General features: G+C 50.8%; 1 protein-coding gene and 1 long non-coding RNA gene across 4 annotated transcripts; one reads left to right on the top strand and one right to left on the bottom strand.

Moving 5' to 3' along the window:
• Nucleotides 1–527: 527 nt before the first annotated feature.
• Nucleotides 528–27,157, bottom strand: LOC113244036 (uncharacterized). 2 transcript variants are annotated; one of them, XR_003312277.4, is made up of 4 exons: nucleotides 27,067–27,157; nucleotides 24,051–24,221; nucleotides 9,003–9,224; nucleotides 528–1,145 (listed from the first exon to the last, which is right to left on the bottom strand). It is a non-coding gene; the product is annotated as an uncharacterized LOC113244036 (long non-coding RNA). The 2 variants fall into 2 exon arrangements; XR_008961113.1 differs by having other exon boundaries at nucleotides 26,794–27,145.
• Nucleotides 5,374–8,589, top strand: POLD4 (DNA polymerase delta 4, accessory subunit). Of its 2 annotated transcripts, XM_026483076.4 has the most exons (4): nucleotides 5,374–5,675; nucleotides 5,930–6,019; nucleotides 6,233–6,344; nucleotides 6,719–8,589. In XM_026483076.4, exons 1-4 carry the CDS (start codon nucleotides 5,579–5,581, stop codon nucleotides 6,741–6,743), a joined length of 324 nt encoding a protein of 107 aa, XP_026338861.1. In that variant the 5' UTR covers nucleotides 5,374–5,578; the 3' UTR covers nucleotides 6,744–8,589. The 2 variants fall into 2 exon arrangements, with proteins under 2 accessions (XP_026338861.1, XP_057173419.1); XM_057317436.1 differs by having other exon boundaries at nucleotides 6,233–8,589.
• Nucleotides 27,158–27,428: the final 271 nt, after the last annotated feature.

Below are 27,428 nucleotides of genomic sequence, written 5' to 3'. Positions count from 1 at the left end.
GGCAGCTGGAGAAGAATGTAGAGAGCTTAGGGAATGGAATCAGGGACAAGCAGAGGAAGGGAATCAAAAGCGTTCCTGGGCAGCCACATGGAGCCAGGTGACATCAGCACACGCGTCTCTGTCAGGGACTGTGACATTCCCTAGCAAGCCAGACGTGGCCAGAGGCGAGGACAGAGAGAAGACAGGGTGCTTCCCAAGGCCGAGGACTGCCAAAGCAGGAGTGGCAGAAAATCGAGGGTCAGTCGAGACTCCAGAGGGTTAGAAATGGTGCTTTTGAGTGGCTGGGAGCCACAGCGGCACACAGGGCTGGTAGCAGAGGGAAAGAAGGGAGGAGAGTGACTGGGAAGGGCGGGCAAGCGCTGGAGGTGACTCCCCTGGAAGATGCAGAGGGGGCACCCCCAGCAGCAAGGTGGGGGAGGTGGACAGAGGACAGCCGAGCCAGGAAGGGCATTTCAGAGTTTGAGTTCTTTTTTTTTTTTAATTATTTTATTTTCTTTTTAAAAAGATTTTATTTATTTATTTGACAGAGAGACAACCAGCGAGAGAGGGAACACAGGCAGGGGGAGTTGGAGAGGAAGAAGCAGGCTCCCAGTGGAGGAGCCTGATGTGGGGCTCGATCCCAGGACTCTGGGTTCACGCCCTGAGCCGAAGGCAGACGCTTAACGACTGAGCCACCCAGGCGCCCCAAGAGTTTGAGTTCTTGAACTCTTCCCCCAAATAGCTCCCTACTGATGGTGTCGGGGTGTGAGTCCCCTCTTTGGGTTTTGGAGCTGGGACCATGAGGCAGGTAGCTCTTGGCAAATGACAAGTCAGCAGGCTTCTCTGTGAGCTTGTTTGTTATTGGTTCTCCACCCACAGTGGCTCTAGGAGATGTGATGAGTTAGTGGTAGTCATCCCAGGTCCCACTTCTTAAGTGTGGCCTTAGAGTCAGGGGTCCAGGTATGCAGAGGTCAGCTTAAGAACCTGGAATGCCTGGGGTCCCGCAGTGCCATGGAGAGAGGACATCTCTAGAAGTCCTTTTGTTCCAGGAAGGCTGGGGAGAGTGGGAGGGAGGGAGAGAAGGCTCTCTTCCCCCATCATCTCTATTCCGATAGCACGGAGTGGATTAGAAATCTCAGCATCATCTTGGGTTTCTGGAAATGCACCTGCATGTGAGAGGACGTGGAGAGGATGGAGAACTGTCACTTGGGAGAGGTTATGTTGGGGGCAGGGGTAGGAGTGGGTATAGGAGAGGTGAAGGGTGGCAAAAGGGTAGTGACGCCTTGTCAGCTTCCTGCTTTTGCACGGACTGGCCCAACACCCGAGGACTTAGGGCCCTCTCAGTATATGAAGAGACTCATTCAAGCACTCATCTTACGGACACATGCACACATTCACCCACTTGCCATGGCCACCCCAAACGGAGAAGGGCCAAGGGAGGCCCTTGTTCCCCTTAACCTACAGGGTAAGGGCCAGTGATCCAGGCCCCTGGCTGAGAGCTCTGATGGATAGCTGCTTCTCAGCTCCCCCTTCTTCTCTGGAGCCACAACTGTCCCTGCCTTTGTCCCTGCAATTCTTGAGCTCCCTGACTCAGCCTGGTTTCCCAATTCCCAGCAGTAGACAAAGCCCTTGTCAGTGAGGTGGGGGTGGGGACAATGAGGGAGTAGCTGTGAACTGTAGGACCAGAGTTCCAGCCCTTTCTTTCTCTCAACCTTCAGGGTCTTTCAGCCTCCCGAGTTCAGAGGTCACCTTTAGGCCGCTCCCCAACTTGCCCAGATCTCTAAGGCCTGGCTGATGGGGTGGAAGCTAGCTAGGACTTTCCTCCCAGCTAGACAAAGTCTGACACCTGGTGGCCAAGGTGAGAAATGTCCAGAAGGATCTCTCTCAAATCTCCCCCAGAATTTCTCCAGGGCCAGGCTGGCCAAGGTGAAAGGGGAGGTGATGGGAGCTTTGGAGGGGGTGGTTGGGACAAAGTAGAAAAGACAGCCAGTGGCAGGAAAACCCAGACACAGGGGAACTTTTGCCTTCTATCAGGCTCCTACCTCTTAAGCCCACTAGGCCAGAGACCCCAGAGCAGGGAGAGGTGGAGTGTCTGGGAGGGTCATGATGGACTAGGAGGAGCTGCCTGAAAGAATTCTGGCACACAGGGTGGGGAATGGGGCCCAGGGTGTGTGAATATGTGGGGGCTGGGGATATGAGCCTGGCTGCCCAGAATCTCCAGCTCAGGGTGGGTGGCAGGGCCTGAGGGCCTGAGGAAGGGGGTTGCTGGGGAGAAGGAAGGAGAGCAGGCTACGCCCCATAGCCTGCTGGGCCCCAGGCAGCTGCTTCCCTCCCTCTACCTGCCCCCACCTTCCTAGCTCTAGCTGGCTCTTTCCACAAGCCCCATTGTGAGCAGGGGGAGGGGGAAGGGGCTCCCCAGGCAGGCGCCTGCGCAGTGCTGAGGCCCCCCCACCCTGCCACATTGTCTGAGCTAAGCCAGGCCTAATCCCCCTTCCCCTTGGAGCAGTAGGCAGTGGGCCTCAGCCCTCAGGAAGGTGCTGGGCTCCTATTCCAGTTCTTTGTTCTCCTTTTCTCTTGGGTTCTCCCAAGACTTTGGCCTTGGCCTAAAGCAAGGCCCTTGAGTGTTCCCAGGCCGAGGTGCAAAGGTCACTCCTGCTAGTCCCATCGTCAGCCTCTGGGGGTCAGAGCTGACACAGAAACAGGCTCCTGGGTCTCAGGAAATTCCCTGAAGGAGGGAGAACTTAGCTCCCAACTCAGACCTCTGGCCTGGCCCTCCAGCCTGACGCCTGACTTGTGATAGGCCCCACGATAGCAGTTTTGGGGATAGTCCAGGAGGCTGCCTGAGTCAGGACAGGGGTTCCAGGAAAAAAGTTGATAGGGGGCAGACAAGGTTAGAGAGGTGGAGAAGAAAAAGACCTGAGGATGGGCAGGCCAAGGTTCTAGTGGCCAGCACACCTCAGGGATCCAGAAACCGAGTTGGGGAAGAACGCCAATTAGACAGCGATGGTTCCAAAACTCCTGGGTGCCAACTACTTTGAGCCGTGGAGTTCAGTCCCACTACTGCCTGACTAGGACAGGAGGGCAATGCTGCCTGCGGAGAGTTCTCTCCACTCCAGGCCAGAAAACCAGTCCTAGGGTGCCTGCACTGGAGCAGACAGCCCTGATTCTTTCTTGGGACTGAGGGAAGCTGAAGGCCAAGGGAGACATCTTCCAGGTTAGGTGGGAGAGGCTAGCAGGGCCTGGGCCAGGCAGAGCTGGGGGCAGCTGGCAGGGATGGCCCAGACCGTGCCCACAGAGCAGGTCAGGGTGCCAGAGGAAAGAGGGAATGAGCTCGGGCCGCAGTAGGAGCCACTGTGGCCGCCCAGCGGCACACCCCATTTCACGCTCCCTGGGCGGTGGCAGGGCCCCACGGCTATCAGCTTTCAGGGGTGGGAAGGACCAGGAATGAGGAGGGGTCTGCCCCACCCATGGCTTCCTACTCCCTCAGGGCTCTGTGGGCTCAGGAGTGAGGTGCCACACACCTCTGGGAACGCCCTCTGGGAAGAGAGTGGTCAGTCCCACAGAGCCTGGGCACCCCTCTGTAGAGTGCACAGGGCCTGACTGGCCCCCGCACCTCAGCCCTTCCCAGGCCTGGTGGAGAGGGCCTCCTGTTTTCCTCCTCAATGCAGCAGGGCCCCTGTCTCCCTCAATGTGGGCCCCACTTAGTCCACGAGGCAGATGGGGGATTAGGCCAGGCCCAGCCCAGAAAATAAAGCAGGGAAGGGCCCTCCAGCTCTGTGCAGCGCACTCACGAGCTCTGACTCCCACTCAGCCCTCCTCAAGGAAGTGGATGAGGAGAGCCAGGCAGGGGGAGGCCCCTGAAGACATGGCTGCTCTTGTTCTGCCCCTTCGGTGGTCTACTCTCCAGAGCATTTTCCTCTCGTATGCCCACCTTACTTCTAACACAGAGCACCCAGGCCCCAGAGCAGTGGAAGAGGGGGAGGCAGAAGCGTCTAAGCAGGCCCTTGCACTCCTGGAAAAACTGGATGGGATCTCTAAAGGGCGGTTAGAGCTGGGCTGGTCCCTGTGCTGATTCCCAGACTCCCACTGACCAGCACTTTTGCCTGCTGCCAGGAAGTTGGTGAGGGGGAGGAGGGTGTAGGGGTGACTCAGCGATGACAGGAGCCCAAGGGACAAAGGTCATGGGTGGAGAATTGAGAGACACTGTTTACAGCAGCCCGCCTCCTCCAGGAGGTCTTCCAGTGCTGAGCCAACCCTGTGGTCCAACTCCTCTCTGACCCACCCTTCTCCCCTTTCCTGTTTGTTAGGAATTTTATCTTTGCGCTGACAGCTTGTGTGTCCCATCTGCCTACCCCATTAGCCTCTGAGCTCCTGGGTGGGGAGGGCACAGAGAGACTGTGGTTTAACTGGGGCCCCACAACGCTTGTGACGATTAGCACTTCCTACTTTGAAAAACCATTTTATGGGGCTCCTGGCTGGCTCAGTTGGTGGAGCGTGTGACTCTTGATCTCGGGGTTGTGAGCTCAAGCCCCACGTTGGGGGTAGAGATTACTTAATAAAAAAAAAAAAAAAGCACTTTACATCTATTTTAGTTGAGTGAATATGTGGGAAAGTGCTGAGAACAGTACTTGGCACACCGTAAGTGCCATATAAGTGTTTAGTTTATCGTTGGTGTTTTCTGCTCATACTATCACATTAGTGAAACAGGGCAGATTTTACTGATAAAGGCCTGGGGATACAACCACTCTGGCCTCCTGCTCACTGTGGAATCTTCCTGGCTAGTAGGGTAGGCATGGGCAGCCCACGGGACCCCCAGAGAGTCGACAAGGCCAACGCTTGCCTGGACTAAGAGCGGGCAGGGTCTTTGGGCACAGACTGTGAGAAAGGAGCTTTGGAACCCATGGTCTTCTCCAGCCAGGTCTCTTGGGGATGGTGGGGGTGGGGTGGGAGCAGGGAAGGGGGCTGGATTAGCCCAAACGTTTTTCGGACCTCCAGACCTGCCCCCACAAGGCTCTGCGGGACAAGGGGTGGGAGTGGAGGCTCCAGCTGGACTCTGGGGAGTTACCAACCGGCCACGGGGATTACTGAGGCTGAAAAGAACATTTGCCTAGGAAGGGAAAACGGGAAGTGAGAGGCTGAGGATAACGCTCTATAAGTCCCCCGAGACCCACTGCAGACCAACGGGGAGGAGGGGGGCAGGAGGAGGTGGTGCAGTCTGGGGCATCTTGACAGGTCCCCCACCCCAGCCTCACCCCTTCTCCCCCAGAACACAGCTGCCGCAGCTGCCCCGCCCCCTCCGCCTTTCCCGCCTGCCATTGGCTGGAGTCGGGCCCCGCCCTGCAGAGGCGGCCAACCATTGGTTTAGGTCTTTGATGTTTGCGCGCTTGTGGGGGTGGGGGACAGGCGTCATACCCTGGAACCAGCGGACTTCCTCTCTGCTTGTCTGGGTCAGCCTGTCTGCCTGTCGCTGGCCCCGGGCTCGCTCTCTGGCCCCAGCCCTCTTCTCTCTCTCTCTCAGCAGCTGTCTCTCTCGTGCCCGCTGGCCTCTCTCTCTCCTTCCCCGCAGTCGCCTCCTTCTCTGCCTGCCTGGGTGGCCGCCATGGGCCGGAAGCGGCTCATCACTGACTCCTACCCCGTAGTGAAGAGGAGGGAGGGCCCCGCTGGGCACAGCAAGGGGGAGCTGGCACCAGAGCTAGGTCTCTTACGTGCGGGGGGGGGGCGGGAGCAGCGGACACCGCTGAGGGGCATGAGAGGACGTGGGCGGACGTGGGCAATGGAAGGGGAAGTGAAGTACGTCCTCTACTTCCTACTCCAGGCCTGGCGGTGGCCGGGAGAGGCAAAGGGGTGGCGAGGGCTGGGGAGCAGCAGGGCAGCTGTGAGGTGAGGGCCAGGGGACTGGCCTTGCAGGGGACAGGCCTGGGCAGGCCTGAGGAGCAGCATGTCATTGCAGGGGAAGAGCCCCAGCCCCTGAGCGTGGATGAAGCAGAGCTGGAGCTGCTGAGGCAGTTTGATCTCGCCTGGCAGTACGGGCCCTGCACAGGTGAGAACCCTCTCAGGCCCCAGGAACATGTCCTGGAGACAGTCCTGTCACCCGCACGTCCCTGAAGCAACCCAAGCCCCTGCCTGCCCCTTTCTGGCACTGTCTCCTGAGACTAGGGGGTGTGGAGGTCCCGACACACCCCTCCACACACACTGTCTAGCCTGAACTCTTCCCACCCCCCCTGAGATGCCAGTCTTCTTCCCACCCTGGCAGGGATCACACGGCTGCAGCGCTGGCATCGGGCGGAGCAGATGGGCTTGGAGCCTCCCCCAGAAGTGCGTCAGGTGCTACAGACCCACCCTGGAGATCCCCGCTTCCAGTGCAGGTCAGAGACAGGCCAGGGAGGGCTCTCAGAGGAGCCAGGTTTTTCATCAGGCACCACCAGCCTGCTGGCCCCCGGGGTGGGGGCTGCCCTGACCTGAGGGAGAAATGGATGCAGGCTTTAGGGCCTTGCTGAAAAGGCAAGAAGGTTCTCTAAGGTGCCTGGCTCAGGAGGGCAGAAGATTGCTTTAATAATCCTTATCGTTGAGCTAATGGTGGGGGAAGGGTGCACCCAGGGCCCAAGGGACTATCTATTTAGTACAGAGGGGTTGGCCAAGGACTATAGGCCATGAGCAAGAATTGGGCCTGGTGAAATCAGATGAAGGACTTAACTGACTCTCTCTGGTTTCTCCCTCCCTCCCCCCTCCTCTTGCACAGCCTCTGGCATCTCTATCCCCTTTGAGGCACCACCTAAGACCTCCTGCCCGCTGTCCCAGAACCTCAAGACTCAAGTGAGAGCCAGGTGTTGCCCCCTTGGCTCAGTTCTGCTGTGAAGAAACTTTGGCAGGAATAGAGCCTCATAGAGAGAGAAAAGAGGTTGAATCTGGAAGTCTCTGAGGCTCAGCCCTCCATCTAACCAGCAGGCTCCTGGAGCCCCCTCTGAGAGCCAACACAGCTGAAGCTTGCACTTCCTACATGGAGAGTGGTCTCTGAGGACAAGGACCTGGCCATGACCTTTCAGATGCCTCCTACAGGCCTCCCTGACCACAAATACTGTGGTCCTGGGAATACTGTGGCAAACAGGCACAGCCTTGGACACAGGCAGACTGAAGCAGATAACTAAGAGGCAAAGATGCACTCCACTTACGGCTGGGAATCTGAAGGCAGAACTGGCAAGGGGTTCACTAATGCTTATCAATAAAGAACACTGAGTCTGGAAGCCTGACCTCCAGTCCCTTAATGCGGCCCTGCTTGGGCTGGCAGCAACCAGCAAGTAGATAGGTGGGAGAGAACCAGCACTATGCTTTCCCTTTGCGGACCAACCCTAGACCTGGGACGGAAGAAAGACACCTTAATAGACCGCGGGACAAGTCCTCATTAGAGCTGATCAGCCTCTGGCGCCCCCTGGTGGTTTATAGGGAAACTACTCTTCAGCCACCTTCAGAGACCAGCCAGAGAAAACCTACCTGACCTGCCACCTAGACTGCCCAGTGCGGCCCACCTCACAAAAATGGGTCTTTTGTCAGAGGAGGATCCATAGGGCCCACGCCTTATAAAGTCCAGACCTACACATTCCCAGCAAGCACCTCTGCTTCCTACACTGAGGCCACCCAGATCCAAAGCAGGGTTGAGGAGGCTTTCAGCCTGCAGGCCCTGCTCAGAGACGGCCGTCATCTGACGGGCTTTGACGGGGGCTGCGTGGAGCAGAAACAGTGCTTAGGGGACCCTGGGATGGTATGATGCGGAGACTGGAGTCAGTGCTCCTCACACTGTGTTTACCTTCACTGGCTGTACCAGCCCTCCATCCTGGGTAGACAGAGACAGCACTACTATTAACTCCTTGGGGACAGGCCTACAGAGCAGCCAAGTGGCCTTTTCAACCCCCACTGTCCTGGGCACTGCCCGTGCCTCAAGCACTTTAAATGAATCCTCTCTAAAATTTCTAAAGGGCTGTCAAGGTAGATTTTACAGAAAGGGAGCCTGAAGCCTGGAAGAGCTGTGTGGGGCTGCTCGGCATGGACCAGCAGGTACATGGTATGAGCGGCCATGTGCACCAGGCTCTTCCCGTCTACACCCACGCCCCTGCTCATCTGCTGAGCGCCTGCTGTATGCCAGGCTCTAGAGGTCCTCTTGGGTGTTGTTAGTGGTGAGGAGATTAGAGAAGACATACAGGTAAATATTATGCCACGTGGCGGTCTGTGGTAGGCAAAATTAGGGTTAGAGGTCCAAGAATGCCAGGGGTGCTTGGAGAGGTTGATCAGGGAAGCTCTCTGACAGGCTGGCATTTCAGCAGAGACCTGAACGAAGTACAGGAACGGGACTTGCACCTACGGGGGTGCTCTGGACAGAAGGAACAGCAAGCACACTTCCCAAGACAGGAGGGCTTGCACCCTGGTCCAGGAACAGCGTGGAGGCCAGCGCTGCCTGGGCAGAGGGGGCGAGAGGAGTACGGCAGGAAATGAGGCCAGAGAGGGAGCCGGTCACTCCCACGGGCCTTTCAGGCTGAGATGAGGACTCTGGATTTTAATCTTAGTGAGACAGGAAGACACTGGTGGGTTTTAAGCCAATAAATGACATAATCAAGCTTATGTGTTGAAAACATCACTCTGGCTGTTGGTGGAGAACAGATTGTGGGGTTGGGGGGAGAAGAGGCAGCAAACCACTCGGGAGGCTTTTGGGGTTGGCCTTGAGAGAGGTGATGGTGATCTGAACCAGGGTGGGGAGATCAGTTGGCGGTGGGTCTGAGAGAGAGGAGTCAAGGAGAACTCCAAAGGCTTTGGTCCGAGCAGCTGGAAAGCCAGAGTTCCCACGACTGAGATGGGAAAGACTGGCGAGGGATGGGGAGCGCTGGGGAATCAGGAGTTCGCGCTTGACACCCAAGCAGAGCTACGGAGTAGGTGGTGGACACGCAAGTCTGCAGTTCTGGGGAGCTCTGAATTTGAGATGTGAATGTGGGCGTTTTTTAGATGGCATTTAAAGCCCTGAATGTGGATGAGGTTACCTGTGCGAGTACAGATGGAGACGAGAAGTGGTCCAAGGACAGGCCTGCACCGCCTACGCTTAGAGGCGAGGGAGGAGACTGAGGGTGGCAGGCTGGAGGAAAATCCGGAGGCGCGGGCCTGGGAGGCCTGGACAGAAGGCATTTCAGGGTCTCAGATGCTTTGGAGAGGCTCATAAAATGAAGCCCGAGGGCAGCATGCTGGAATTGGCAATGCAGAGGTCCCTGGGGACAAGAAGTTTCCATGAGTGTCAGGGTAAGAGTGTGCCTGAGTGGGCTCAGAGGGAATGGCAGCAGAAGTGGAGACCAGGAGCATGCCAACTCTTCCAGGGACTTTTATTGGAAAGGGAGCAGAGGAACAGACTGGTGACCAGAGGGACGTGGGATCAAAAGAGGATTTTGCGTTTGTTTTTTTAGGATTTATTTATTTATTTACTTGAGAGAGAGCGCGCGCATGAGTGCAACCTGGGGAGGGGCGGAGGGAGAGAATCTTCAAGCAGACTCCCTGCTGAGCAGGGAACCCCGATGTGGAGCTTGATCTCAAGACCCATGAGATCACAACCTGAGCTGAAATGAAGAGTTGGTCCCTTAACTGACTGAGCCACCAAGGTGCCCCTCAAGGGAGGGGTTCTGAGGTATCGTTTTGTCTTTTGTTTTAAATTTATTTTTTAAAAGATACTTATTTACTTAAGAGAGACAGAGCACAAGCAGGGTGAGTGGCAGAATGAGAAGCAGACTCCCTGATGAGCAGAGAGCTGGACAGCTGGATGCCGGGCTCGATCCTGGGACTCCAGGATTAAGACCTGAGCCCAAGGCAGACGCTTAACCAACTGAGCCCCTCAGGAGTCCCTTGTTTTCTGTTTCAGATACAGTGACACTAGAGCATGATCACACAGTGACAGAGTGAGCCAAGAGGGACGGTACTGATGCCGCAGGAGACAGACGTGGCAGTCGTATGAGTGAGGCCTTTGTGAAAGTGACAAGGGCCAGGGCCAGGACCCAGGGAGAAGGTGGCCTCAGGCAGGAGCATCCAGCATGACAGGAAGGGAGGCCAAGGATGTGGGAGTAGAGGCAGGTGGGAAAGTATGGTATTGGTAGGAACATTCGCGATCTGATGTTTGCTGAGAGCCTCATGCAGCTGGGAGGGGTCTGATGTTTACTAAGTGCCCTCCGTGCCATCTGCTGGGCTGAATGCTGCACATTCCTTATGTGGTTGACTAGAGTGACTCAGAACACTGTCATTAGGTAAGTAATAGCCACGGCTCACAGACAAGGCAACTGAGGCTGAGACTTGCTCAATCAGGAAACACCGGGGCGGGACTCACACCAGGGTCGCCTGCCCCACTGACCCCATCCGTACCCGCGCTCCCGCTGCTCAGGGGGCTCCTGAACAGTTAAGATCTACCCCTGTGGAAACTTAAAACAAAAAACCACAAAAACAATGTAATACACAGGCTACTGTGAGTGGTATAGACACTGAGTCCTCAGGAGAGAGAGAGCACCGTGTGTTAAAGAGACCCTCACTGTGGGGGCCCTGAGCCCAGGACAGCCAGGTCCCACCGCAGTGGTCCTCTCTGTCTGACTTCAGTGCCTCATCACTTCAACTCACCGCTCCTCAGACCTTTCCGCTGCAGAATGAACGCAGACCCCCCAGTGCATCAGGAGGCAGGCCCAAGACACCTCCACTCTGAATATTCTTACTACTTGTATCCTTTATCTTCAAAATCTCCAGCCAGTTTTATATTCTACTCCACGATATGTCTGAGTAGTTGCCGTAACATTAAAAATGGATGAACTTACCAAGTAAAATGAACCCTCCGGGAAGACGTGCCACGTGTGGTCTCTGGCTGGCTTGATCTACCCCAGGGCGCCCACCGCCACCCAGCCAGGCGGAGTAGCGGTGCAGGAAGTGGCAAACAAGCGTTCGGAAGCAAAATGGGAGTCAGTGGCCCATGAAAGGGTAAGTAAGAGTAGGTGGGCGGAGAAGAACATTCTAGAATGAGGGACGGGCCGAGCAAAGGTAATGAGCAGAGGCAGATGTTGTGCACCAAGGGGAGAGGTGTGCAGACTACAGCACTTGCTTTACGAAAATCGGCAATAAGAAGCTAGGGTTTCAGTGCTTACGACATATCCAGCACTATTGTAAGTGCCTTCTTTCCCCTGGAAATGATGATACACTTTTTATAAAGAGATTTTAAAGAGGAGAGTCAGGCACTGCGGGGTTAAGTACTTTCCCAGGGTCACACAGATGTGTCAGGAATAGAATCTGATGTCTACAGGCATGTGGGATAAGGCCGGCAAGAGGGGCTGGGACCAAGCATAGGGTTGGAGTCTGGACTTACCCATGGTGATGACAGTGCCAGAAGGCTGCTGAGCAGGAGAGAGATAGGATAAAAATAATCATTCTGGAGACTCTGTCTGGCCAGGCAGAAAGAAAGACTAGAGGGGGAGGAACTGCAGGCAGGGAGACCACAGGGGAGCTATTAAATATTCAGGACGTGGAGCGCCTGGGTGGCTCAGTCAGTTAAGTGTCTGGTTTTGGTTCAGGTCATGATATCCGGCTCCTGGAATGGGGCGCCGTGTCAGTGGGAGTCTGCTTGTCCCTCTGCCCCTCCCCCAGCTTGTGCTTTCTCTGTCTCTCAAGTGAATAAATAAAATCTTAAAAAAAATATTCAGCACATGGGTGCTGAGACCCTGGTTTAGCAGACAGAATGCAAAGGACAGAGAGCTACAAGAGATGTTGCAAAGGCAGGTGGCAAGGCTTGTGTTTGGGAAGGGAGGAGTGGGGGGGAGGCGTCAAAGATGACTCATGATGTGAGCTTGGGTGGGTGAGAGAAGGCTGATGCCATGGGCAGAAAAATGGAAACTGGGAGGGAAGGCAAGCTCAATCTCACACATGGATGGTTTAAGATGATGACAGGACTCCCAAAAGGAAGCATCCAGGAGGCAGTGGCAGCCCAGAGGGCAAGTCCAGCAGCGAGGTCAGGGCGAGGTGGCATCCAGGGCACAAGGGGATCGCCTGCATAGAACCGATACTCAAGCCCATGGGCATGGGTGAGTTCTCAGGGGGTGAAGAGAGACAGGGAGAGGGCGTGAAGACAGGACCAAAGATGGCCCTCGGGAAATCCTCTCCAGAAGGTGGAAGACCAGCCAAGAAGAAGGGAGAGTGGCCGGAGAGCCAAGGGAGAGCAACATCCAGGTAGTTCCTGAGAACTTCGAGTGGCTGGTGGCATGCTGCCAGAAGATATCACGAGGAGGAGGTGGAAAGGAGGAGGATGGCCCGCCTTAACTCATCCCTGCGTCCCTCTGTCCCCGTGTTGTAGTTCTCTCTGGCACCCGCAGCCCGGCTGCCACAGTGACTACCAGGGCCACACCCGCCAATGAAGGTCATGCGATTCACGTGATTCCTTCTCTGTTGACTTAGGTGTGGCAGCATTTACCCACCGTCCAACTCAGACAAACGCACTGGTAACACAAAGGTTTCAGGAGTTAACTTGCCAAGAAACTCAAGTACACAAGGGGAAGGAACACGTTTCCAAACTGGTCTAGAAGTAGATGGAAGCCGCAGCAGTGGTGGCTTGAGGCAGATTTGGGTTCACATGACCTCTAGGACTTAGGCGATCTTCAACACGACTGCTAGGCCTCCGGTCCATTCACCTGAGCCCTGAACTAGAAATCAATGACTTTGTGCCCGGTGTGCCAGGTGCACACGGTCAGAACCGCAGTGCGGAAGCTCCCAGAGCCTCCTGGGTGGTGTGGGGGGAGAGAAGGACCTGCAAGCGAGTTCCAAACACTGCCACAAGACAGGTGTGGATGGGACACTGTGGGAACTCGGACTCCCTGAAGGCGGCCCTGTAGCTGAGGATTTTAGAAGGAGCAGGGTGGGCACAAGGTGGACAAGCTCCCAGGTCCTTCTTGAGCCCTACTTTGGCCCGTAGTCTCTTGAAGGAAAAGGCATTTCCCAGAAGCCTCCTTTGGGGCGGATGCCTCCTTCACCTCACCCAGACCAGTGGACGCTCCCAGTCCAGTCGTCCTCCCCTCGACTACATGCTGTTTCTCTTTGCGCAGCCTTCCCTAAGAAGAGGATTTCTCCGCTGCTTTCCATGGTAACCTGTTGCTGTTTTATGAGAGCATGTCCCATGGCTACATTCCACTGTCTGCTGGGCTAGAGTGTTTCATCCTGGAGGTGCATGCTAGCACGGGCTGGTTACATGGCAGGCACTCAGAGCTGACAGAACCTTCCCACTGCGTTCATACCTCCTGTCTGGTCTGCTGGGCCTGTCCAGCCTGTGAGAATAGTGTAGGCGTCAGCTGAGTGAAATCTGGCCTCTACCTAAGTCACTTCTGGGGGTGGCGGGGGCCTTGATAGCAGGAGCCATCTTTTCCTAGAGCCTTCTCAGCAAGGGACACATCAAAGCTGTGGACTTCAGAAGTGGGCTCCTTTTCCCGTCCTGTTTTGAAGCCTGTGGCTCCACTGGGCCAGCCCACGGAGGCTCATCTGAGGCCCTCACAGGTGCACAGTAGAGAGGAACAGCACATCCAGAGCGCGCAGGACCACCCAGCCCCCTCCTCCACAGGCTCTCAGGAGGGGGCTGCCCAGGACCCTCCCATACAGGGAGTCCCGCAGCGCTGGGGTGTAAACTGGTGCCACTCTGAGGATGCCAGTTTGGCATTATTTGTCAAAATTACAAATGCACACATTTCTTTCAGTCCATATCTAGAAATTTATCCTACAGACACGCTTGTATGTGTAAAATAACATATAGAAGGTTATTTATTATCTTGCCATTTGTAGCAAAGACTACAAATAGCCTGAATGCCCACCAACAAGGCACCGGTAAAGTAAGTTACAGTACACAGTGGAACAGCACGGCAAAAACATTCCAGCAAGCTCTGTATGTATGGGTGTAGAATAGAATGAGCTCTAAAATATATGTGAAAAAAGTGAGGTGGGGAAAAAACCAGATTTCTAGAACGGTGTATATAATATGCTACTATTTGGGTAAAAAAATGTGTGCATTCACTTGTATTAAGCATAAATATCTCTGAAAGGACACTCAAGAAATTGATGCCATTAGTTGCCTTTGAAAGGAAGGTAACTTGGTGGGTTGGAAATAGGGAATGAAGGGAAATTTTTTATTAACAGGGTTTTTGAATTTTGAACTATGTGACTATATTACCTATTTAATCAATCAATAAGAAAAACAGTTACCATGTTCATGGTGACGTATTTAACAAATATTAACAGTACTAGAGACAATTCTAAGGTAAAATGGGCTTCGTGCCACATACTACAATGGCTTTGTGGACTCATAATGCTGCACTCTTTTTACTACATTCCACTGGGAGAGAAGGGTCTTCTACCTGGCCTTGGGGGTGGGGGTGGGGGCGCTGGCAGGGGGAAGGCCCATCTCCTCTTTCACTAGACCTCTGCCAGGCAGCTGGCACTGCCCGCACCAGGACAAGAGTCAACTGTCATGGTGACAGGTTTTACAAGAGTCCAAACATGATGAGTCCAGGAGAAATCCAACCAGTTTGTTTGTTTACTCATTTCACAAGTACGGGGCACCTGTTAGCACGAGCAGTGTGTGGAATATGCAGCTTGGGTCCCGCGCCTCCAAGAGTTTCCAGTTCACCCTTAAACATACGACAAGACACCCTCCATCAAATAAGATTGGCAAAAGCTAAAAAGCTTGGACAGTACAGTCTGCTGGCCAGGAGACAACAGAACATTTACCCTGTGATCCAGCAATGCTAGTTCTAGGAACTGATCCCGAAGACTCACTCCCACAGACATACAGCAGCACGGGCACCAGCTTATTCACCGTGGGTATCATTTGCAATAGAACATTGGAAACCACCTAAGTTCCCATCCATGGAAGCTAATCAAATAACCCCCCAATGCAATCCCGTGTAGCGAGAGAGAGAGAGAGAGAGAGAGAGAGAGATTTCCATTAGCTGATACAAAGTGATTTCCAGGATAAATTGCTAAATATGTAGTGTGCTACCTTTGTATAAGAAAAAAGGAAAAAAAGATATAAATCTGAAAGAAGAAACGTAGGAAGAGTAAACTAGAAATAAATAAAATGGATCCTTTTGTGAGTAGGTAAGTATGGGGTGGGAGAGAGGACGGGAGTGAGATTTGTCTAAGTATTTTTTGTATAGTCTCAGCTCCTGAATCAGATGAATATTTTACAAATTCAAAAATATATCAGGAAATTTTTTTAAATCCTAAAATTGACCACAAATAATAACTGAACCTTACTGTATGTCAAATTGATAATATAATCATACAGAAAAAATAATACAAGAATACAAATAAATTTTCAATATAGTTCATGGACTTCCTAAGGACTACAAAAAAAAAATCTTGAACTTTACTTAATAGGTTTGTTGTTGATAACGGCATTGGTGTAGGAATTCTAAAACTGTTTTGCTGTTTTTGTATGAAGGATACAAAAAATGAATAAATATGTAGATGTTCGAAGTCAGAGATTGCACTGGGGAAAAAAGGGAGACATAATACGGAAGGAAGGTGAGGCAAAATCCTCAAATGTCAGATCTGAATTGGAGATAACAGTATGTAGATCTTTTTTTGTAAGTAAGCTCTAGGCCCAACGTGGGGCTTGAACCCACAACCAGAGGATCAAGAGTTGCACGCTCTACCAACTGAGCCAGCCAGGCGCTCCTAGAATTTTTTTTTTTTAAGATTTATTTATTTATTTATTTGACAGAGAGAGAGACAGCCAGCGAGAGAGGGAACACAGGCAGGGGGAGTGGGAGAGGAAGAAGCAGGCTCCCAGCAGAGGAGCCTGATGTGGGGCTCGATCCCAGGACCCCGGGATCACGCCCTGAGCCGCAGGCAGATGCTTAACCGCTGTGCCACCCAGGCGCCCTGCTCCTAGAATTTTTTAATTTTCTCATTTTATTGAAATATAACTTATCTACAACAAAATTACAGATTTTAAGCATACAATTTTGGTAAATGTATGCACTGATGTAACCATCAACCCAATTAAGATCTAGAACATTCGATCTGCCCAAAAGTTTCCTCACTCTCCTTCACCTCTTTTTCACTCTTTTGTTCCCAATAATTCATAATTTGCATTTTCCTTCTTTTTTTCTTAACCAGTCTTGCTAGGGGTTTACCAATTTTATTGATTTTTTTCAAAGAACCAACTTTCGGTTTTGCTTTCTTTGTTCTTTGCGTATTTCCGTTTCACTAATTTCTGCTCTCATTATTTCATTTCTTGGGGTTTAACTCGTTCTTTTTTTTTTTTTTTCTTTTTAGCTTGTCTTACTCTTTGAGATATAACATCATACATAAAATTCATCATTTAAAACTGTACAAATCAGGGTGGTGGGGCACCGGGCTGGCTCAATCGGTAGAGCATGCAACTCTTGATCTCGGGGTCATGAGTTCAAGCCCCATGCTGGGTGTAGAGATTACTTAAAAAATAAAATAAAGGAAAAGGGTACAAATCCGTGGTTTTGGTATACTCACTATGTTGTACAACCATTGCCGCTAATTCCCAGAACACTTCCATCACCCCACAGAGAAGCCTGGTGGCAGTCAGTCCCAATCCCCCCTGCCAATCACTGATCTACTTTCTGTCTCTGTGGATTTGCGTGTTCTGAACACTTCATAGAAATGGAATCAAACAACACGTAGCCTCTTGTATCCAGCTTCTTTGACTTAGCATAAGGTTTTCAAGATTCATCCATGTTGTAACACGTGACTACATTCTTTTGATGGCTGAATAGTAGCCCATTGTGTGGACAGACCCCATTTATCCATCCATCAGTTGGTGGACATTTGGGTTGTTTCGACTTTTTGGCTATATGACTAATACTTCTATAAACATTTGTGTACCAGTTTTGTATGAATATACGTTTTCAGTTCTCTTCGGTATTTTATATTTAGGAGTAGAATTACTGGGTCATATGGTAAAAATGTTTAGCTTTTTGAAATACTGTCAAACTTCTCCTATCGTCTTAGGGTACAATCATAGAATATTAATGTTAAATCTTTCTCTCTTCTTCCTGATAGAGGCATTTAAAGTTATCAGTTCTCCTCTAAGCACATCTTTAGCTGCAATACACAAATTTTGATATGCTGTGCTTTCATTTTTGTTCAGTTTGAAGTATTTTTTTTTAAGATTAATTTATTTGAGAGAGAGAGTGCAAGCAAGGAGAGGGGCAGAGAGAGAGGGAGAGGAAGAGAGAATCTCAAACAGACTCCCTGCTGAGTGCAGAGCCTGACACGGGGCTCGATCTCACAACCCTGAGATCCAGACCTGAGCGGAAATCATGAGTTGGACGCTTCACTGACTGGGCCACCCAGGCACCCCCAGTTTGAAGTATTTTCTAACTTCACTGTTTTCTTCCTTGGCTCATTAGTTATATAGAAATATATTCTTTTTTTTTTAAGATTTTATTTTTACATAATCTCTCCATACTACATGGGGCTCAAACTCACAACCCCAAGATCAAGAGCTGCATGCTCTACCAACTGAGCCAGATGGGCGCCCCTACAAATATATTCTTTAATTTTAAACATTTGAGGATTTTCCAGATATATTATTATTTATTTATTTCTAGTTTAGTTCCAGTGATCAGAGAACATGTTCTGTGAAATTTTAATCTTTTAAAATAAATTTATTTATTTATTTATTTATTTTTAAAGATTTTATTTATTTGAGAGAGAGAGGGCGCAGAAGCAGGGGAGTGGCAGAGGGAGAGGGAGATGCAGGCTCCCCGCCGAGCAAGGAGTCCAACATGGGGCTCAATTCCAGGACCCCAAGATCATGACCTGAGCCAAATGCAGACGTTTAACCGACTGAGCCACCCAGGCACGCCAATCCTTTGAAATTTACTGAAATTTATTTTATGCCTAGGATATAATCTAGCTTCGTGAACGTTCCACGTGTACTTGAAAACACTGTGCGTTCTGCAATGATGCGATAGAGGTCCCTTAATGTCGATTTTATCAGGTTGGTTGGTTTCATTGCTCAGATTTTCTATATTCTATTGCTTTTTTATCTAGTTATTCTATCAATTATCAATGAGGAGTTTTCAAATCTCTGTAATTATGCATTTGGCTGTTTCTCCCCTTCAATGTTTACTTCATTTTTTTGTAGCTCTGCTATCAGGTGCACATACATTCAGGATTATAGTTTCTTGTTCAATGGGTCTTTTCCTGATTATGAAATGTGTCTCTATCTCTGCTAATTCTCCTTGTCTGGATGTTTACTTGGTCTGATATTAACGTAGCTATACCAGCTTTCTTGTGCTTTCTACGTGCCTAGTATACCTTCTTCATCCTTTTACTTTCCGTGTCTGTAGAAAAATCGTATCCCTTTCACATATCATGTAGTGGGGTCTTGACAAGCTCTGTGTTTTAACTGGAATGTTTACATTTGACGGAATTATTCATATGGTTGGGTTTAAGTCTGTGTTCGTTTGTAGGGCCGCCATAACAAAGTGTCCCAGACTGGGAGCTTAAACAACAGAAATTTATTTTCTCACAGTTTTGGAAGCTAGAAGTTTGAGATCAATGTGTTGACAGACTTGCTTCTTTCCGAGGGGTGTGAAGAAGGGATCTATTCCAGACGTCTCTCCTTGGCTTGTAGACAGCCAGCTTCTCCCTGCGTCTTCACGCTGTTTTCCTTCTGTACATGTCTATATCCATATCTCTTCTTTTTTTTTTTAAGATTGTATTTACTTATTTGAGAGAGAGAGCGAGAGAGAGAGAGCACACACAAGTTGGGGGGTAGGCGCTGAGGGAGAGGGAGAAGCAGACTCCCTGCTCAGCAGGGACCCTGATGCAGGGCTCGATCCCAGGACCCTGAGATCATAACTGAGCCGAAGGCAGACGCCTAACTGACTGAGCCATCCAGGCGCCCCCAAATCTCCTCTTCTTATAAGGACACCAGTCATACTGGATTAGGGTCCGGCCTAACGACCTCATTTTAACTTAGTACCTCTGCAAGGGCTCTGTCTCCAAGGATAGCCACATTCTGAGGTGCTGGGGGGGGAGGATTTCAATATATCAACATATCAATAGTAGCAAAGTCTATCACCTTGCTACATTTTTTAAATTGGTTTCATATGTTCTTTCGTTCCTCAGTTTTTTCTGCCTTTTCTGCCTTCTTCTGAGGAACTGGATAATTAATATTATATTTACATATTATAATTCAATAGACAGGATATTAAATATCATTAATATCATATTTTACTTCCTTTCTTTGCTTTGTAGTTACACATCTTTTTATTATATTTTAATGGTTGCCTTAGAAATTATAGCAAGCGTGGTGCCCGGGTGGCTCAGTAGGTTAAGCGTCTGACTCTTGATTTTGGCTCAGGTCATGATCTCAGGGTCGTGAGATCAAGCCCTGCATCTACTCAGCTGGGAGTGTGCTTGAGATTCTCTCCCTCCCCCTCTGCCCCTTTCCTTACTTGCGTGTGTTCTCTCTCCCTCTGAAATAAAATCTTAAAAAAAAAAAAAAAAAGAAATTACAATATGCATCACTAATTGATCACAGTCTAATTGAACTTCTTCGCATTCTGCAAATGTAAGGATGTTCCAACAAGATAACTTTATTTGCTCTCCCATTCTTTGTGCTATCCTATTTTATTCCTATATGTAATAATATTATTTTTGCTGTAAATAGACATTTGTCTTTTATGGAAATTAAGAAAAGAAGAAAGCAATGCTTTTAAATTTATCCAGGTAGTACCATGTCTGTGGTACTTAATTCCTTCCTACGGATCCAAGTTGCCAAATTTCCTTTCAGCCTGAAGAACGCCCTTTAGCATTTCTCGTAGTGCAGGCCTGCCAGCAGCAAATTCTCTCCTCTGTCATTTTTCTTAAAATGGCATTACTTCTCCCTCCTACTGCAAGGGATTCCCATCGGCTGCAGAATTCTAGATCGAAACTCTTCTTGGCCGGTGCTTCAGAGGTGCGACCCCACTGTCTTCTGTCCTCCGCTCTTCCACATCACTATTCCCTGATATGCAACCTACCTGCTTTCAAAATCTACTCTCTCTTTTTTTTTAAAGATTTTATTTATTTATTTGACAGAGAGAGTGCGAGCATAAGCAGGGGAGCGGCAGGCAGAGGCAGAGGGAGAAGCAGGCTCCCCACTGAGTAGAGAGACCCATGTGGGACTTGGTCTTAGGACCCTGGGATCATGACCTGAGCCGAAGGCAGACACTTAACAACGAGCCACCCAGGTGCCCCTCAAAATATTTTTTTACTTCTGGTTTTCATCAGTCTGACTACAATGTGTGCAGAGGTGAGTTTCTTTGTGCTCATCCTACTTGTGTCTGGCCAAGCTTCTTGAATCTGTAAGTGAATGTTTCTCATCAAATTTCAGATTTTTTTTTATCATTATCTCTTCAAATATTTTTACTGTTCCATTCTCTCTCTCCTCTCCTTCTGGAACTCCAGACACATATGTCAGACTGTTTGATATCGTCCCACAGATCACTGGCCACTGTTAATTTCTATTCAATACTTTTGTCTCTGATTTTCAGATGAGATCATTTCTCCAGACCTGTCCTTAAACTCATGGCCTTTTCTTCTTCCAAGCCTTCTTCAATCTTCTGTTAAGCCCCTTCAATGGATTTTTCAGTCTATTTGGTTCTTTTTTACAGTTTTAATTATTCTGCTAAGACTCCCCACTAAGACCACCATATTTTCTGGGGGGCCTAGGTGGCTCAGTTGGTGAAGCGTCTGCCTTCAGCTCAGGTCATGATCTCGGGGTCCTGAGACTGAGCCCCAAGTCGGGCTCCCTGCTCAGTAGGGAGTCTGCTTCTCCCTCTCCCTCTGTCCCTTCCCTCTCCCTCCCCTGCTGTGCCTCCTCCTCCCCCTCTGTCCCTCTCCCCCTGCTCATGAGCTCTCACTCTCCCTCAGATAAAAAAATAAAATCTTAAAAAAAGGACCACCATATTTTCTTTAAATCTTAGACATATTTATGGTAACTGGTTTATAGTTCTTGTACACTAATTTCAACGTCGGTGTCATCTCACGGTATATTTCCACTGATTGTTTTTTCTTGATTATGGATAATGTTTCCCTCCTTCCTTGAATAACTAATAATTTTTAATTACATGCTGGAAATTGTCTGGATAACACTGTCTTCCTTTAAGAAATGCTGAGTTTGGGGCGCCTGGGTGGCTCAGTGGCTTAAGCACCCAACTCTTGATTTCAGCTCAAGTCATGATCTCAGGATTGTTGAGATCAAGCCCCGTGACAGGCTCCGTGCTGGGTGTGGATCCTCATTGAGATTCTCTCCTTCTGCCCCTTCCTCCCGCCTCCCCCACCCCGCACTTGCGCGCACACGCATGTGCCCTCTCTCTCTCAAAAAAGAAAAAAGAGGAGACAAGAAAAAATTCTCCTTTACTGACAAATAGTAGCTTATTATATTAAACACATAATAGATGTAGATGGTATGATATAATTAAAAAAAAACCAAACTGAAATAAATAACTAAAGTCAAGATCATTACTTGATACTAAAACCAATGACTGACAGATTGCTGGGGACGGGATATTCACACAGCCTCAACTTACCCCACGGCTCACGACTGTGAAGGGAAAGGACAGTGGAAAGATCTAGCAGACGGCATCTTAACCAGCACTCGAATTCAGCGTCAGCAATAATGAGATGAAGCGACATGAAGCGGCTGAAGTGATGACGCAGAAAGAGCATCTGCTCATGTCGCTCATTTGCAAGTATTCTTGCAAATAGGTTTAACCCGAATCTAGTTGCGAGGAAACATTCAAACAAATCCAAACTGGGGAATATTCTACAAGACAACCAGTGTGGATTCTTCAAAAATGTCAGTGTCATGAAAAACAAACAGGCAGGAGGACTACTCTACATTAAAGAATCAAGAGGGGCACCCAGGTGGCTCAGTCAGTTAAGTGTCTGCCTTTGGCTCAGGTCATGCTCCTGGAGTCCCAGGATCGAGCCCTGTGTCCAGCTCCCCGCTCAGCGGGGAGTCTGCTTCTTGCTCTGCCCCTTGCCCTGCTTGTGCTCTCTCTCTCTCTCTCTCAAATAAATAAATAAAATCTTAAAAAAAAAAAAAGAAGAAGAACCAAGAGACATGACAACTAAAAGCATGTGATCCTTAACTGGGTCTCAAATCTTTAAAAAGAAAAAAAAGCTGTAATGGAAAATTTAGGGATATCTGGAGAAATGTAATTATGGTAGGCAATCTAGATAATAATGTTGCATCACTGTGAAGTTTCTTGGTCGCTATGAAAACAGTTTGGCAATTGCTCAGAAAGTTAAACACAGACTTACCATATGATCCCCAGGCTTGCTTCTAGGCACATGGCCTAAAGAACTGAAGCAGGGACCCAAACAGATGTCTGCACACCCATGTTTACGGCATCATTCACGGTCGCCAAAAAATGGAAACAACCCATACGTCCATCAATAGATGAATGGCTAAACACAATGTGGTCTCTCCATGTAGTGGAATGTTATTCGGCCTTCAAAAGGAATGAAATTCTGGCACATGCTAGAAGCATAGACAAATCTTGAAGATATTATCCTAAGTGATATAAGCCAGACACAAAATGACAAATATTGAATGATACCATTTACATGAGGTACCTAGGATAAGCAAATTTATGGAGATAGAAAGTGGAATAGAGGGGTGCCTGGGTGGCTCAGTCCTTTGAGCGTCTGACTCCTGACTTCAGTTCCAAGCCCCACAGCACTCCATGCTCAGCAGGGAATCTGTTTCTCTCTCTCTCTTTCTCTCCCTCCCTCTGCCCCTCCCCACCTCATGTGCGCTCTCTCCCCTCCCCTCTGAAATAACACGTAAATCTTACGAAAAAAAAAAAAAAAGAAAGTAAACTAGAGATTATCAGGGGGGATGGGATGTTTGATGAAAAAGTCCTGGAAATGGATAGTGGTGATGGCGCACAATGTTATCAGTATAGTTCATGCCACAAGCTGTGAAGAAGGTCTCTTGAGGCCTTCAGCCCATGGGAGTCAGTCCACCAAACCAAGACACGAGCTACACAGCCGTGTGTGCTGCTGGGGTAGACAGCTGCTGCCCCAAGCACACTCGCCCAGTTCCAAGCCGTCCCAGGCCACATACATTTTGTGGGGTACATACAAGCAGCTCTGTCTCTCTCTGGCCTTGAGGAGCAGCCTCCTTTACCCAACCTGTCACGCACCCCCACAATTATGTCTGATGTGAGCTAGGCCAGCCTACGAGGCCTTGCTTGCATCTGGGCTTGTTCTGCGCTCCCCTTCCTGCCACACCTCCCTCTCCATCTTGACCTCTGAGGCTCACTGAGCGGCTGCCAATGGAGAGGAGTGTGGCATTTCTACCCAGGCCAGGGAATCTCACTGGGCAAACTTTGCCAACTTGCCTCCCCACCCAATGGGAGAATAGCTTCGTATTCTTAATCCTCCAGCCCAGACACAGAATCCCCTGGAGTGTCCCAGCAATCCAGGGCAGCTGCCCGGGACCAGGCAGATCCGGCAGAGTAGGGGGCGGAGCACCAGCTCGGGGCTGCACATGTTGCCATGGGAACAAGTCAGTGTCTAGTGAGGGCACGGCACAGAGAGACTCTGGCCAAATATGTCTGACAACAGAGAGCAGTTGGGCCAGGCTGGAAAACTGAGGAAAATGGGTAGGAAACTGGCTGAAATGGGAAGGAAGGGGAGTACAGGTCTACTTTCAGGTTAGCCTATGACCATGGCCTTACCAGGAGGCAGATGGTAGCCCTTCGGTGATAGCGAAGGCAGTGGAAAGATCACTGGTCTCAATGCCACCATTTGGCTCTTTGGTCTATAACCTAAAAACTCAGATCCCTCAGGTGGAAAAGGGAAAGTCGTAACAGGAGAGCTGCTGGCCGCTGTGGATTGTAAAGGACCAGCATGCCCCTGAAGCAGGCTGACGTAGGCCTCCACGGCAGACACTGAGCTGTGGGGCCTCCTCTCGAGCACCAGGTCTAGAGTTACTAAAGCTGTACGTGGCACTTAGCCACGCAGGAATCCTGGCACACCCAGCAGGCACTTACCTGCGGCCACTGCAGTGGGAGCAAACCGGAGGGGCAGGACGGAGAGAGGAAGAACAGGACTCCAGATTGGGAGCACGGGCTGCCAGGGAGATGAGTTAACAGCTCACTTTGGGTCCCATGTTCCGGAAGAGGAGCACCTGTAGCCTCCACAAGTCCTGCACCATCCCATATCTGGGGACAAAATCGGCAGTCAGTGGTGCCCCATCCCTTCTTTGTTGAACCCACTTAAACTCCCCGGCTTCCTCATTCTGAGGATGACTTCACCCTTTGTGAGCCACAGCAGATCTCAGGGGGCAGTCTAAATAGGACGTGGGAGGGTTTGCCCTGTCCTCAAGCCATTCTCCTCTCAACTGTCTCTGCTTTGCCCTCCTCGAGGGACTCCTCTATCCCAGGTCCTAAGGTAGTTCTCTGCTCCCCAGGGTCACTGGACAGCTGTTCCAAGTGGTCAGCTTCAGCGCCAGCTCCCGGCACAGTGTCAGCCCTGCCAGGACTAGAAGGACAGGCCCGGAAGTCAGCCTGAAGATGGTGCTGCTGAAGCCAACTTCATTCCTTTGCAGCTGCTATAGGCCTTGGCACGGAGGACATGGTTTCCACTCCTAGGTGGCTCAGAGATGGGAGAGAAATTTCTCTGGGGAAGAAGTGGGCCACAGACAAAGAAGAGCCAAGAACAGACACAAATGCCACAAGACAGACCCAAAGGAGTATCCATCACTGGACCTCAAGACCACTTCGTATTCCTGTGCTGCAGTGTCCACCCCTTGTCGTTGTTCGGCTCACTTCCAGGGATGGAGGCTCCCAGACCCTCCCGCCCCTTCACGAGACCCGATTCATGTGGCTCCCAGTTACTGTACTAAACGTGCCAACAATACGGCCCTTGCCCCATAATCACCTGCCTACTCACATTCCTCCCCTAGAAGGGTGTCTGTAAGCCAGCATGTAAGCTTAATAGAAGGGTCTCAGGATAACACAAAGACCACATCTTGGTCCGTCTCTGCAGGAAACTCAGAGCCCTTGTTCGTTCACTAATATCTCCTACGTGCCAGCCACACGCCATGCTGGGACTCAAACACTGACCGAAACCCAGTCCCTGCCTTCTAAGAGCTCACATCCAGTTAGGGGCCCAGACATTTCTCCCCCATGTCTGAGGGCTGCCCACAGGAACTCTGCCCTACTTCTTGGCACATTCACATTATCCACATCCTCCGAGGCCTGGCTGAAATGCTGTCTGCTCCTTGCTGCTCTCACGACACAGCCACTTAGCAGTGGTGTCTCCTGCCTCTGAATGAGCACACCAGACACCGTACTCTCTCATGACACATCACCTCCCTCCTGCACTGTGTGTTTTGTATGCATTACTGATCTTCTCCATGGGCTTTTTTTTTTTTTTTAAAGGAGGCTCCACGCCCGGTGTGGAGCCCAGCGAGGACTCGAACTCACCACCCTGAGATCAAGACTCAGACACTTAACCACCAAGCCACCCAGGCATCCCTACAGGCTGTTTTCTTGAGGGCAAAGATCATTTGATACATCTCTGTATCCTTCAAACTACCCTACACAGTACCACGTACATTAGAGGTGGTCAAAAACTATTCCCAGAATACAACTTACACATAAAGATGCCTGTTGGATGAGTGAAGGCTTGTTTGTGAAGCCACTGGGAGTTCCCAGGCTTAATAAATAATACATTTTATCACTAATTTCAAATTCCTCGTTAGGGTTTTCCCAATTAATACAAAGTTTGAACTCAACGCAAGTAGCATAGGATTCCTGTATTCCTTATAAATGTGTGTGTATCCAGTCCTATGTAAATGTCATATAAATATAACTCAATATTCAGCTGTTTCTGCATCATAGCATGTAACTGCTCACATCCTCCATGAATCTTAAGGAAGGGAAAGTATCTTCTGCACTGCGTGGTGTTGGGCTTTGTACCCTCCCTAGCTGCTGCGTGGTAAGGATATAGCCCAGACTACAGCTGAAGGGAGGAGATATGCAGCTTCAGCACCCAGCGGTAGGTAAGAAGACTCAGGCTTCCCCATCGGAATCAGCCTATAAAACCAGCCTGCCTAGGAGAATGGATTTGCCCATCAATAGAGGAAGTGACTCCAAAATTGAGGAAAAGTTCTCACAGTAGCTAAGGAATGTTTTTTAAGGTATCAGAAATGATGGCTGGGACTTGAACAACACTCACCAGGTGCAGGCCTGGGGTTAAAAACTTACATGCATTATCTCGTTTAATCTTCAAACACCTGAGGTGGCACTATCATTACTCCCAGTGGTGCAAGTGAAAAAAACCGAGGCTCACGAGATGTAATAACTTTGCCCAAAGTCACAAACCCAAGTTTCTCTGACTCCAGATCTTGAGCTGAGATTGTAGCTCAAACCACCCAGTTCCCTTTCTTCTTGCACGCGGTGGGCAACGAGGGGATAATGATCCCATAGCTTCTAGAAGAGACCAGGAAGATCACCTCCTCCAACCTCCTTACTTTACAGGGCAAGAAACGGGCTCGGAGAGATAAATGGACTTGTTCCCCGGATCGCAGAGCCAGAGGCCGCTCTGCAACGCGGTCGCAAGGTGCCCTAGAATTCCAGCCCAAGCCGCGTTGACAGAGGGGCGCCTGAAGCTCCGAGCGGTGAGCCCCGGGTCCAGATCCGACCCCAGGCGCGCCCGCTGCCCCGCCCGGCTAGCGCTCCTCCACATTCACCTGCGGCGCCAATCATCTGGCCCGCGCCCCGGGAGTACCTGTCGGCGGCGCGCAGGCCCTCCGCCGGGGACCGGGCGCTGGCGCGAAGCGAACGGGGCTGCGCGGGCCAGAGGCGGACACTGGCCTCGCCAACCCCGGCCTCCCCCGGCCACCTCGCCTCAGAACGCCGAGGCCCCGGGAGCGCGCGGACGGCCGGTCGCCGAGAATTTGGGAGCGCTGGTCCCGGGAGGCAGAGCCGCCTGGCTTCCTCCCCTCAAGCTCCCTACTCTGCCCCTCAACTGTCTGCAGACCCCGTCCTAGCTTGAAGGCACCTTAAGGGGAGCAACGGCCACGCGGTCCGCAGTCTAGCAGCTGGGACCCTTGGGGGCGAGATTCCCATGGAAACGAGAGAGGCTCTTCGCGCCTGCGCAGACGCGCTAGGCACGGTGGGAAATGTAGTTTTCGGGCTGCCACCTGGCGGTCAAAAGAACGGACGCGAGATGGCGCCCCAGCGTTGCAGTGGGTTCCGAGCTTCTGGGTCCTTCCCCCCCACCCCCAACCCCAAACCCCCGCCCGGGCGCTGCTGGCGTAGGAGAGGCCGCGGAGGCCTGAAAGGTAGTTTCTCTTGGCAGCCGCGGCTCTGAGGCGTCTGGGGCGCACGGTGAAGCGGCGGGGGCACGGTCTCTTCGGCGCG

Source organism: Ursus arctos, unplaced genomic scaffold, assembly GCF_023065955.2.
Source record: "Ursus arctos isolate Adak ecotype North America unplaced genomic scaffold, UrsArc2.0 scaffold_23, whole genome shotgun sequence".
Classification (NCBI taxonomy): Eukaryota; Metazoa; Chordata; class Mammalia; order Carnivora; family Ursidae; genus Ursus; species Ursus arctos.
This window is presented reverse-complemented; position numbering and strand designations above follow the sequence as displayed.